The sequence below is a fragment of the Athene noctua genome, chromosome 11, assembly GCF_965140245.1.
Source record: "Athene noctua chromosome 11, bAthNoc1.hap1.1, whole genome shotgun sequence".
In the NCBI taxonomy this organism is placed as follows: Eukaryota; Metazoa; Chordata; class Aves; order Strigiformes; family Strigidae; genus Athene; species Athene noctua.
This window is the reverse complement of record NC_134047.1, coordinates 4372414-4386715: the sequence shown is the minus strand read 5'-3', so window position 1 is coordinate 4386715 and position 14302 is coordinate 4372414. Positions and strand designations below refer to the sequence as shown.

Sequence of the window (14302 nt, the reverse complement as noted above, 5' to 3'; positions counted from 1 at the left end):
AACTGGATTTCTGTTTTAACAGCTGTTTCCAAGTCTAGTCTTTTTCAAGAAATCAAAAGACCAATAGGTCACTCTTTAAAGTAAGTGTACTTCTAGTTACCTACCTGAAGCATAGCCTGGACCACGCCTGCTGTGCCCTCTGTTTCTGTAAGGTCGACTACCACGTCCGAGTCCTGGACCATCATCAGTCATGTACCCTTTTTCCTTATCTGTACGATTTGGTGGTGGCCTAGAAGTAGCTCCAATCTGTCGAAGCTGCTCATCAATTTGCAATCTTTCCAAACGCAGCTGGTCCACTTCCTACACAAACACAAGCATAGCAAGTCATATGTAAGCACTATTTAATCATCTGAAGATAGAGACATGCAGTTCTCAGAAAGGAAGAATGCTTAAGTATTGTAGCTAATAATCTATTTAAACTGAAATAGTAACTCAGCTTTGAGAATAATTTGTTTACTGAAAAAAACCTTATGAATGTTCAAATCTGTTACCAATACAGTTCTCCCTGTGGCACAGTTGGCAAGTTTAGGTTTGTTTAAATAGATCTCTCAGATCAACTGTTTTCAGGAGATACATTTAAAGATCTCACATTTAATAGTGAAGAATAGTTAAGGAAGCTAAACATTCTTTAAACAGAGAAATTAACATTATTTTTGAAAACAATAATATCATCCATTCATAGCATAATTTAAGCATTTTAGATTCCAACCCAGGCTTCTTATACTGCTGCATGTTGCAAGTATCGAAATTATTAAACAATTATGATGTAATAGTATGGCTTCATAGAAAGGACTAGAGGTTATACTGCTGTTAAATTCTACTTCATTATAATGCAGAAGAGTACTTTTGTCAGTTTGAGATGTTGTCTAGCTATCATCAAAAAGTTGCAACCATCTTTTTTTCCCTAAAAAAAAATTCAGGGAAAAAGCTGTTTATGGAAGTTTCAGTGTGATATTGGAAGGGATCTCTGTAGGTCACCCCAGACTTTGACAAGATGCCTCAGCACTCAGGGATGCATCCCATCAGGTCCTGCTGATTTGTGTATGTCCCTTTTTTCTTTTCAGATGTTTCCTAACTCAATCTTCCTTTAGGACATGTCAGTCTTCATTGCTCCAGACTCTCCCATTAGTTTCAGGGGTCTGGAATCTCTTAGGACGTATCCATGAAAAAAACAAAGTGACAATGACATCCAGCACCTCATCCTTTCACTTTGTGATCAAGTTCCCTACTCTGTTCAGCTGCAGACCTGCATTTTCTGTAGTGTTCCTTGCTGCCAACATACCTGTAAGAAGCCCTTCTTGCCGCCCTTCACATGCCTTGCCATTTTCAACTCTTGATGGACTTCAGCTTTCCCAAACTCACCCCTGCACAGTCAGATCATGTCTTTATATTCCTCCTGTATCACCTGTCCTTACTTCCACCCCTCAAATGATTCCTTTTCGTGTTTCAATTTTGTCAGAAGGTCCTTGTTCATCCATGCAGGCCTCCTGCTATTTTTGTGTGACTGCCTGCATATCAGGTTGGGACTATTCTTGAGCTTGGAGAAGGCAACTCTTTAAATATCAGCCAGATCTCCTGGACCTGTTTTCTTTACAGGAATGCATCCCATGGGATTCCTTCAAGCAAAACCCTGAACAGGCCAAAGTCCACTCGCCTGTAGTCTGGGGCTGTGATCCTCATACTAGTATTTCTTCTTCCTCTCAGGATCCTGAAACTTCACTACATAACAGTCACTCCAGGCAAGTCTGCTTTCTTCTTTTATAGAGAAATTCACTACTTTGAGTTCATGTAGCACATTCGATGTCAATGCCCTATTGGGTATCTTTTACAAAAAGTTTCCTTATTAAACTTTGCCTGGAGGCATAGAAAGACAGAAAATCTTAAAGGAACGAGTCAGTTCCACTTCTCGTTCGTGAACTAGAGGCCATTATTCTGGAACTGAACCATAAGGCAACAGGCCACTAAGATGATGACATTTTGTGTGTACATTAAATGGGATGAGAAGGCTGAGATCAAAACCTCCAAGGTAAGAATCTATCCTCTAGCTGTTATACAGACTGATGAACACTGTTGTACGTGCCCTTCTGTTCAGAAAGATTAGAAGGACAGTACTAAGAGGTAGTGACCCTAACTGACAATGAACTGAAGAAACTAAAAAAAATTGCCGGGCTGTTAAGCACCTTCCACATGGCAGTACCCATTTAAGTAACAACTCACATGCAAATACCCATTTAAGGTGGCCAAAGTAAAACCAAAAATATCTTCTGAAATAACAGTGAGCATGCAAGAAAGAAGCTTGATTTTTAGTACTAGTTTTCACGTGGTCCTTTCTCTACCTCTACTACCCAACAGCTGCAGAGCTGCTGTATCTCTGCTCCAAAACATGGATAAATCCAAGTGCTCCACAAGCAGAATTACAAGGTACAGCTATTGAGTAGGTAAGGGAACAAGTCATTTCTTCAAACTCCTCTCATACCTGTACTGAGAAGTTTCTTTTAGGTATACAGAAATTTTAGCATTCTAGAAGATTCAGTGACAGCTACTCCACAGACTGAACATGTAGCAAATTCTGAATGGTCTGGAGGTTTCAAGAGATGCAAGAACATTATTTAATTAAATGAACTCAAAGCAGTCCCTACTGTTAGCATCTGGCCCTGCCATCAAAGACTGAGCACCTGGCCATAATAACCATCAGCAAAAGTAACTATAAGCAATAATGCAGAGCGTTTTTTGCTCCCTATAACAGTCAACCAACACTGCAGACTGCTGGAGAACTTACGGAGCCAAGAGACAAACACAACCCAAAGCTGAATCGCCCACAGAACATCCTCAAGTATGAAATGTCAATTAACTACAGAAAAAGAAGTTTAGAGTTTTAGAGTAAAACGCCCACCATATACAATATCTCTGCATAGAATGCTGCTTGCTTTGCAGTTGTGTGAGGGACTGACTATTCCTTATATACAAAGTTGTCAGCATTTTTTGAGATAGATTTTCAAAAAATTGCTCATTCCTTTGTATTCTGCATTCTGAATAAAATTATTTTTTCATCCTATCCTTCAGATAAATGATTCTTTAATAAAACATGGCTTTTACAAGAAGTCTTTTTAGACTGAAAAGAAATTTTTCAACAGCCTTTGGGGCCCAAACAGATTTTGATCATCACCTTATTGTTACAATCTTAAGTAATGCTAGCAAAATTTCAGGGGTCAAGCAGCATCGTTTTCCTCACCTTTAAATAATTAAGATGATAATCCAGAAGAACAGTTGCATTAGTGATGCTATCCTTGGTTCCCACAAACACAAATGGTACCATTCCCTAAAACATAATAACAAAAGTCCTACGGTTACTGATTAAGCATCAGCTACTGAAGAGAATGAAACATCACTGTAAAACTTGAAAACCGTTTTTACAACATGGACAAGCATAATTTAAAAAAATGGGACAACAGCATATTTAAATTCTGATGTTGACTAGATCACGTAGATCACTTCCCTTTATGCAGAGCTTTAATAAGAAAATTTAGACTGTATGCATCACAATGTCAATTTTTTTCTATGAATAAGTACAAAGAGTAAATTAAAAACACTTCAGGTTTCCTCCCTTCAATATTAATACCACCTTTGCCGATCACACATCTACTCTCTCACATGAGGTTACTTTCAGGTTACATGTCAATAAAGAAACCTTTGATCTTTTAAAAAAAAGTAGATCAAATTAACACCGTGTCATAAAACAAGGAGTTCTTGATTTGTAAAAGGCAAACAAAAACATATTCAAGAAATAGTACTTCAGGTAATGATTGCTAACTTACATTTCTTTTACCTTTCAAGCATTTTGTTTAAGTGATGCAATAACTGAAAAATGTAAAGCTGGAAATTCTAATGCCTGAAATTATGACACTTGGAGATAAAATATCTAAAGACTAACCTAGGTGGCCAAGGCAGGCTAAGAAATCTACCTAAAAGGCCCCCCTGAGTGCTGAAAACAACTAAACTTTAGCAGATGCAAGGATAATTTCCACACTAGAATTTCTGACACTAAAATAGGTCCAAGTCGAATTTCAGAGGTGTGATTGCAGCCCACGCAGATCCGATGAGCTACCTTTAAACCACTTGACTTTAAACTACTTGTACCAGCTGCAGCCTCACCATGGCAGTGTAAGCTTCTCTGTGGACTACATAAGTCAACCTGGAAGTCTAATAAACACTCAGCTGCTGAAACCTCTGCCATTGCAGACCCAGAACTTGGCTACACCTACTGAATTAATTTAAATTTTTTTTTTGGTAAATCATCATGACCTCTAAAGACACCTTTAATTTTCACTGCACAAATACCCTTTACAGGACTGCATTCCAAGGGAAGGGTTTTTTCAGAAGTGAAGTGATTTGAGACACAAATGTCTTTAAAAATACAGGCACAGGTTTAATACATGCTGAGGTTCCCTAACAGTGGCAAGTCTATAACGTGTCTCTGGGTTTTTTTTTTTCCCCTTTTTTTTTTCTTTTACACACAAACAACTTTTGTTCGTTCTTACACATGTGCATTAAATAGAAGGAAAAAAATTACACAGTCCTCTAATGCTAAGAAACCTAATGCTAAGAAATCCTTTAGCCACAGGCATCACTGACTGAAGTGTTTTATTATCTGGGGTATTTTAAGTTTCATAAATATTTAATGCAACCTGATAAAGAACAATGAAATTTCTACTAAACTGGCATTAACTAGAACATAGTATCTATTATTAAAAGATCACAAGGCAACTAACTTAAATGCATTTAAGGAAATGGCTTGTTGCTTTTAGCAGTGGATTTTAGGTATAGCAAAGCCAACTATTAAGAATATGAGCTGGTAATGATGTCAAGTAATTTCAACCATACAAAAGCATCGAAGTGCTTATTTATTGAACCTATTTCTACCTTAAAACAAAAGTACCAATCTTCAACTTAGTTTCAGTTGTGAATACTGAGCAGACCTATGCACATAAGAAATTCAGAGATAAAAATAATATATACTACTATAACAAACATCTCATTTTTAAAAGATAAAAAACCTAAAGATCCTGTTATAGTATTACAGGAGTTATGAAATTGCACCTGAAGTTTACGGGCAGTATTCTAACATCTCAGTCATAAGAACCCAATGATGTATTAAAATGTGAAACTGACTGTTCTTTACAAAAAGAAGGGCTGTAATATCCAAGTTCATACACGGGAAGATTAACACACATTTATTTCAAATGTGAAATACAAATAAACTTACAAGAACTAACTCCTACCTGCCAAGATAGCACCTCAGGTTTCTGTGTTGCTCCTGGTACGACACAACTAACACATGAAGCAGCGAAAGCAATGCCAGTGTTAGCAATGTCATTAACAAGTAACACAGAGCATAAATGCAGAGCTTGGCAGGTAAAAAAGGCTTTCAAGTTAATCTTTAAAAGCTGCATTTTGGATTGAAGAATGTCAACAAATAAGCTTTTTCAAGTCAGAAGAAAAAAAGAAAACTTGACATACTAATTGCCGCCATGACTACTTACTCTTTTACCCTTCTATTGTTCTGTAGGCCAACATTAAAAATGTTGAAAATTTTAGCCTGCAACAATAATAGCACCCTCTTATTTATTAAGCTAGTTCAAGAATTATGCTGCAAGAACTTAACATTTGAAATGGAAATATGACATAGGAGTGAATCCTTTAAACACTGAGTATTTTAACTTTTCAGATATACGTAAGACTAGTAAAGTAGTAAAAAACACCCGATACAATTGCTTAGCCATCATTTACAGAAAGATAAAAATTGGATTGTGGGTCTTTAGTAGTTTTATAGTGATAATACAATAGACGAAATCACTACTCAAGCAATAATGTAAAGGTTGCAGAAATGCATTTTGTATCTTACTCAAAGTAGCAAAGGTTCCTTACCTGGCACATACTTAGACTTCCAGGTAAATTAGAGACGGTTCAGTTTTCTACAAGCACATTCACATTTGAAATTGTAGGGAATCTTTTTGCATTGAGATGTTAAAAGCTTCATGCCTGAAGCTTTCCTTACAAACTTGCAACCTTTCCCCTCAACACAGCCCCACATAAAAGCACCTCAAATTACAAAGTTCAAGACTTCATTAAGGCTCTTTACAAGGCTGATTGCTTTCTGTGCAAACCTGGAGTTTCACATTGTTCATGCCCGTTTTTTCTTTAGGTTACGATTTACAGGTTACTGTGCATTTAGGTAGTATTTAAAAAAAGAGAGGTTTACACATAAAGCACAAGCTTTTCATTACAATATAAGAAATTACTAATAAAAATTTAAACCAGATAAAAATCCTAAGAGATCAAACTCAAAGCAAATTAATGAATGGCAACAGTGAGTTTCATATATACTGATTTACAGCTTAGCAAGCGGTGGGAATCGGTGTCACTGCTTCGAACATGAATAAAATGAAATCTCTAAGGTGCATTACCAAAAAATTTCACAAAACATTTTTCAAACACAGATAACAAGCCAAGTTTATAAGAAAATGCTCCTCAGCATTAAAGGGGAAATATAGATACTATCAGAAAAACACATATTAATCAAACCTTTATTTTACCACTATGAAAACACAAGGAAGAATTCATCACTGGGTAGAATATAACCACCAATTAACACACAGAGAAATCATATTAACTGAAAACATACCTCTTCTTGTGGAATATTTTTGTCATTTTCAGCCTCAATTCTCACTCTTACAACACCAGATTTGTCCACTATCTCTTGAATCAGTTTGCCATTTTTTCCTATTACTTTTCCTACGGAAAGAACATATAGAACATTCTACTTTTAGTGTTTTCCCCCAAACCTGAGAGTATTATTATACTTTAATTAAACAAGAGTATTTAGTACCAGTGCAAGAACTTAAATGACTTAATACTCCACAACAAAGATTTAGTTAACGAGCCATGAACTAAAACGTCCAAGTAAGCTTGGGGTGTTAACTTTGGTAATGTTCCAAAGCAACCACTGCAGCATACAGGAAGAGAGGTACTTTATTAGGAAAGTTTGTTACTGAGTATAGCTTCCTTCTTTTTCAAGGCTTCTGTAAGAGAACAAAGGAAATTCAATCACAAGTGCCTTACCTTTGTATAAAATTATTTTAAATTACACATCTCAATTACAGAAATATTCAGTATCTTGCATGCTTATTTGGCTTTACTTTGGCAGGTGTAAAATAAAGTCTGTGATTTACAAATAAACATTGCTGGCTGCATTTAAAACAAAATCAAAACACCCTTTTAGAGTGTCAGAACATTTCCTGTAACTAACTACCTTTTAGGCAAAGAACAAAGCAAAACTTAGTTCATTCACAAAAAATTGTAGTTGACGATGTCTTCTCATACTACTGAAGATAGCTTTTGAGCCAGATGTAAAATTCTCTTCACCAAAACTGAGCTTTTTTAGAGATGATATAAGCTGTTTTCAAATTAATTAAAAAGTCAAAACCAAAAATGGAAATAAATTATATGTAGGATGCCAGTAATGCATACACTGATCTCAGGAACCAGGCATTCTGATTTAAGACAATGAAAATGAAAAGTTTAGTTCTCCCTAACCTCAGCAAAATAACCTGTGGTCTGAAAATTACAAGGAAAACTGAGCTGCCTGGGGGTAATGAGGAAAGGCCATATCCTCCAGTCACTGCATTGAAGAAAAGCTTGAAAGAGTCATGTAAAACATGATTTTCTGCATGTAATGAAGTTTTGCTGTTGTTGGGGTTGGCTTTTTTTTTGTTTTGGGTTTTTGTGGGGGTTTTTTGAGGTTTGGGGGGAGGGTTTGTTTGTTGGGTTGGTTTTTTTTTTTTTTTGAGGGTTTTTTTACAGAGAACTGCTGGAAAACTTGCAGCATATTTTTTTCCCCAGGCACATCACTGAAATAAAAGTAAATAATACTGAGTCCATGACAGCTATTGTTTTGCTGATAAAATTAGTCCATGAAGAGCAAATTAAAATCTACTTTTAATTACACGTTCCTGTTTTTCAAAACTAAATAAATTTTCATTTCTGTGTTTAAATTTTTCTACCGTGAATTTTTAATTGCTACATGCTTGTAAAAAAAAATAACAAAAGATAGCCAATAAGTTCTTCCTTGATAACAAAGACTGTTCTGAGAGTCAAAAGCTTCTTCCAAGTACTTTATTCTATTATAAATCACTGGAAATGTAACAGCAGCTTACTAATAAATGTAAAAGAGTCTTGGTAGTGATTTAAAAATCTCAGGTAATCCAAACACAAAAAAAAAAAGGGAAAAAGAACAAACCTTACATTGGTTGTCCAAATGAAAGAAATACCTCTTTTTAAGTATTCGGTTTTAGTTAGAATTTGGCAAGATACATAAAAATCTTTAAAAATAACTAAGGACTGTATGCATATATTCGTAACCTATGTTTCAGCTTAAAAATTTCCATATAGCCTTTAAAAGAAAGCAACACCTTCGGTGGGGTTTTTCTGTTGTTGTTCTGGTTTTCCTTGGTCTAATTTTTTTTTAAGAATAATTAAGTAGAAAAAGACAGATGTTTGCATTTTCTTCAGAAAAAAAATTCCACGTATCAAGAATATAGTAAAAGGAAAAAGCCTTCTGCCTTTTAAAAGCAAATTATTTCATTTTCTGGGAAATTATTAGAACTTTAAGAAAGCAAATTATCAAACATAGCTTATTTGGGATGTAACATATGGTTCAGCCAATTTTATATTCTAAAGGATGCAGGCCAAGAAGCAGAATAGAAATTAAAACCTGCCAGACCAGAAATAATTGAAAAGTTCTAAACAAAAAACAGAAACAAAGAAATTAAAACCTCAAGTTGAAATAATGATGACATCTTATAATTTTTACTTATCAGTAGAATCAGGAGGGAGTGGAGAATGGAAAACTACTGTTTTTAAACTAATTCCAGAGATGAGGTGCCACATTTGTAAATACTTGTCCCATTGCAGAATTTCACACTGCTTCAACACTAGCTTTCATACACACTGCTTGACAACCAATTAACATTATTTGGTTTAGAGGTATGTCATACTGCATAGTATGTCCCCCTGTTCCTTTCTTATCTACTGAATTAAGCCATATATTTTTATGTTGCTTTGTAGCATCAAAAGCTCATTAAAACATTTCGCCCCATGCACAAGGGCTGCATGCACACTTGAGGACTTTTTTCAGCGTGTTTGATAATGGAAATCTATTGTCTTTATGGTATTTGCTTGATCACTGGGTACCTTAACTACGGATTCAGTTTGGCCCCCCATGCTGCTTCTAAACAAAATGTGTTTCAGATGCAAAAGGACAGGAAAAGAGACAAATACAAGTTGAAGAAATAATTTAAAATCTACTAGGAAAATATGAGACTTCAGATTCATCTGTTGATAGCCACACTGATCTCTGGACACCTCTGGCAGAAGTCACTTCTTTGGCTCAATCCAGAAGCTATTCTACTTTGTATTTAAACATCTGTACATTGCTTCTAGTTTAAGATACCTGTGAACTGCAAACCAGGAGGTAATTTCTTACAGTGTACTCAAGGACAACATGTCTGTAAAAATTCTGCATGGAGCTGGAAAACCAAACAAAGAAGTCCCAAATCCCAACACAAAGAGAACTGCTTCAGACTTTTACCCTGCCAACCTTCCGAAAGTAAGAAACAATTCTTGGAAGGCATTTTTCCTTACTATTGCAGTTACCCTTCAGAATTGACATACCTACTAAATTTCTTGGGACTTGTATGACATCTTCAGCAAATTCAAGGTAACTTCTTGCCTTTTTCACTGCATCTTGATCCTAAAACAGACACATGCATGAGAAACAAGATCCATTTTCCCCACATTTTTTTGGTGTTGGTTGGTTGTTTTTTTAAAAGGCTAAAGAAGGAAACTTACCTCTCCATAAATATGGAATGTGCAAGTATCTTCATCAAGATCAATAGCAGTCACACCAGGGACTTTTCTGGCTTGCTGAATATTAGCACCATGAGTGCCAATGGCCAAACCCATTAGGTCTTCACGTACAACAAACTGTTCATGAAATCGTGATGCAAGTTGTCTAGAACTCTGGAGAAAAATACAATGATATCTTACCTTGATTTTTAGTACACCAAACAAAGAAACCAAGATAAATTTAGAGCCAATTCCTTAATTGGGTACTTAGCCTCCTTTTTATTTTAATCAGTCCTTTTAACACATTCATTTTCACTTCAAAAACACTGAAGAGTCTTATTTCGAAGTCCTAATGTCACCTTTTAAATACTAACATAAGACTAGCCACTAGCTGCGTTGACACCTGTTTTGAATTACCACTGAATATCTTACAACTATCAAGTGTTACTATGTAAGACAGTATTTGTGCAACTTAGTCAAATAGAAGTTGTGATGATTAAAGCAAACCCTATGATTTTCGAGAAAAAAACTGCACTCATTTCAACAGGTGAGGGAAACAGCAATAACTCAATTGCTGAACACAAAATTTATACAGAAAACAGTAACTATGGATATCTACTGCACTTAAAATAATAAAATGAAGAATCCATGCCTATGCAAGATAACACAAAATTAAGGTATAACTTCAATACATTGCTTGAATTTAGAGAACAAGTACATTAAGAATTTCATCCAGGAATGACCCTTTTGTCTTGGTAGAAATGTGAATCTCAGAACTTGAGACTGTCACATGCTATCAAGACAAAATTCCTTGCTTCAGCAGGGCAGTAACGATGACTAAAGACTATACTATTACAAAAAACGACTTTCAATGACACATTTGAGGCTCAGTTACTCTTGAATGAAAACACCTGGTTACTGTTTTGCAATTTTCATCACCTTTGCATACAACTGCTATGGTGTAACAAAACAACACGAAATGGCTTACCGAATCTTAATAAGGATCTCCTATATCAAATAAGATACCAAGAAAGAAAAAGAAAAAACAGCAAAAAAACAACCAACTTTTGGATCTGGAAGGGGATTTTCAAAATAACTGGGAAAAAGGTATCGCTAGAAACCTGGATAAAACTTGCAAAAAATATACGAAATGGAGGAAAAAAACAAACTATAACTCCAATAACCATAGTAAATTATTTCCTAAAGCAGTCCTGAGCTTCCAAGAGAAGTATGTTAGTCAGCTCTGACTTGATGCACAAGTATGCATATACATGCCCACATGTAAAACACAGTTTCAATATTTTCTTAATTGTACAAAGCTTCCACTACACAGCAAGCATGCAGAAGGGAGCTGGGAACAGAAGAAAGCTTTTTTTGAAAAGTATCTTGTAGCACACTGGGGCATTGGATGGTGCTGGAAATACTCAAACACACAGGAAACCTAAATTACATCAACACCCATACAAAGCTGCATTGATATGAACAGCCTCTGTCAATCCCAGGTGGCTCAGATTATTAGCATGAACAAACCCCATGAGTGCAAGGAAAAACACTTGGGAAATACCGAATTGCATGCAGTTCAGAACCTGTTAAAGATAAGTGGACACATTTTTTTCAAAAACAAAACCACATGTTTAAAAAGACTAAAACAATGACTGGTAAGTTTCTCCTACACAGCCTCTTCATACTTTCAACACAGTTTTCTTACAGGATGCTTGTGCTATATGAAGCAGGAAGATAGCACTAAATTTGGTCACCCTGAGAACTAGAAGAAACATATGGAGAGAAATCAGTAAGATATAAACATACAGAACAAAATCTATATTATTTATGGTAATGAAGCTGTCATATTTAAAGGAAGTTATAGTACTTAAATCTACGGAGAAGAGCAAATATAAAATGTGTAAAAAAGTCATTATATACCCTAGTGAGTAAAATTCCTACATAAAAACGTGGACACTACCCTCAAGCATCTGAGCATAACAGAACACAGGAAAGTTTAATGCATTGAGGCAAGATAAGAGAATTTCCAACTGTGATAATCTATTAAGTAAAATGGAAAGAGTGTTTTGCAAGGAAGGAGGAAGATAAAGCTGTATATTATCTTTCCAGAGCCAAGATACGTAATCCTGTACATGCTTCAGCATCTCAAAGCTGTAACTACTGTGAAGACACACAAGCACACTTTAAATTAGCAGTTTAACATCAGGAACACGAGACCCTACGGAGTTTGAGAAAACATCAAGAAAGTGCCCATGGTAAGCCCTGCTCTGTCCCAGCTAAACTGCTACTGTTATCTGACCTGCTCCTGCTCCAAGCTGTTGATAAAGATCCTGTCTGCTAAATCACTGTCACAGAGCATCAGCTACAGTAGATCCAAGTGTGATGAAGTACTTCATATACTCAGAGATCTCTATCAAGCACTTTATTAACTAGATTACAGACAACTCAGAAATCAACTATTATTTTAAATGCTTACAGATGCACATTCTAACAGATAATCCAAACACTGATTTACTAGTTGACATCTGTTATGGACTGCCACATGAGAGTAGAGAACAGGATAATCAAGTCAATGATCAGGTATTAACACAACTATCTACAACATGTAGAAAAGATGAAGCTACGCCATCACTAGGCACCTTGGCTATGACAGTCAAACTGTAGTTACATTGCTTGTACTAAAATATTAACCTTTCCGTAAATTACGTATACAAGACGTATTTTATTTAAACATAGGAAATTCTGTATTCTACGTCCTTACAATAAATTAGTAAGAAACAACTATGCAAATAATGTATTAAGACCTACTTAGAGGTCATGACTGAATTGCATTTAGATAGAATAAAATACAAACCAGAATACAGAAGTAGACTTGTAAATTCTTTTTACACTTGTTAAAAGGCTTTTTAGTATGTCAGAATAACAACTAAGACACAACTACTGTTAAAGAACACAAAAAGTAATTGGTCATTTTATTTGATGTTCTAAAAGCCGCATTTGAGAAGTAGAGTCATGCAAGTCAAGAAGCTAATATGCAGAAAAGAAAGAAGGTACAACAAATGGAAAGAAAAAAACAACCAAACAAAAAGAGAAGCTGGTCTAGTGATTATGGCTCAGAGCAGGAATGGTAAAACTGCTAGAAGGAAAAAAGTGGCAGACATCTAAAGTTCAGAGAGTATAAGACACAGAAAAGAGTTTATCTGATGAAAAAAGTGAACTGTTAATGCAGTAAAGCCCAAAGCATTCACTAAATATTTCTTCTGCAGATGGACATGTGCAGTCTGTTTGTATGTCAGTGTCTCAGCAGAAATCATTAGTATGATCTTTACTATCTGAAGCTTTTCTTTTCAGGTTTGAAGTTGATTCCTGAAGTGTCAACATGAAAAACACCAGCCAATTCTTGTCATGCAAACCACAATCATATATATTTATCTCGCGACCTTCACTTAAGTACTGCTCAGGTAGCAACTGAAGACCAGTAATGGTTTTCTAGTGAGAACCAAATCAAGTTCGCAAGTCCTTCACAGGACTTGCTCAGCCTTACAACAGCAAGAATCCAAGATTAGTTTGGGAAAGGAATCAATGACAACAGCTGTTGGTGCATGCATTTGTGGGGGCATGTAAAGAGAATTAGCTCTAGAGAGGCTGTTGTTCTTCCCACCTCCAAAATAATACTTTGCACTTCAAGAGGTAAACTGCCCACACAATTGTCAGTTCTGGAGGCAGACAGAGAAGAATGGATTACTGAAGAGCTACAGTGGGGTACTCAAGAAGGAACACCAATAAGAAACTGGTCCTTTCTTGGTTTTGAGAAAAATCAAGACCCAAACAAACTTGGATTACAGCTCTGAAATACAGCAATCAAAAGACCAAGAAGAGAACAGAAGAGAGACCTTTTAACAGTGAGTACACCTACTGGATACAAGAGGCCTGAACTACTACACCAGATCCCACTGCAAACTACAGTCAAACAGATTTAACCCTTGGGGTGAGGGAGAATGAAACCTGGTTCTAAAGTAACAGAGCTGGTATAAGCCTATGTAAAATTGAACTACAACAGTTTGAGGGGTACCTCCAGTTCTTGACAGTGAATCTAAAAGAATTTTTCAAAACGTTGCTATTTTTTCTGATTTGTAGATAGGAGAAAACCCATGAATAAATGTTAATTCTACTGTATAAAGATCCCCTCATTTTCTAGCCTACTCTTTTTTTTTCTTCTCCCATGGACAAGTATGAGTCAAGCTTCTTGCCAGTCAACACCCACTCTCCAGTCACAGGAATATCAGAAGCTGTATCTGCTGTAAGATGATTTCCTAACATTTTATCTATAGGCAAACCCATTCCTTCATAGATCCTACCAATATGAGTCTCTCCCCTTCCATCTCTCATTTTCACT

At 35.8% G+C, this 14302-nt stretch overlaps 1 protein-coding gene across 4 annotated transcripts in view; it reads right to left on the bottom strand.

The window, feature by feature from the left end:
* Positions 1 to 14302, bottom strand: part of FMR1 (fragile X messenger ribonucleoprotein 1) — a 32259-nt gene that overhangs the window by 4603 nt on the left and 13354 nt on the right. For all 4 annotated transcript variants that reach the window (XM_074914963.1, XM_074914962.1, XM_074914964.1 and 1 more), the window contains exons 8-12: positions 9907 to 10077; positions 9730 to 9808; positions 6683 to 6792; positions 3233 to 3319; positions 105 to 300 (exon numbers count right to left, since the gene is read on the bottom strand). In XM_074914963.1, the coding sequence (XP_074771064.1) occupies positions 105 to 300; positions 3233 to 3319; positions 6683 to 6792; positions 9730 to 9808; positions 9907 to 10077 (643 nt within the window). The remainder of the gene's footprint in view (positions 1 to 104; positions 301 to 3232; positions 3320 to 6682; positions 6793 to 9729; positions 9809 to 9906; positions 10078 to 14302) is intronic.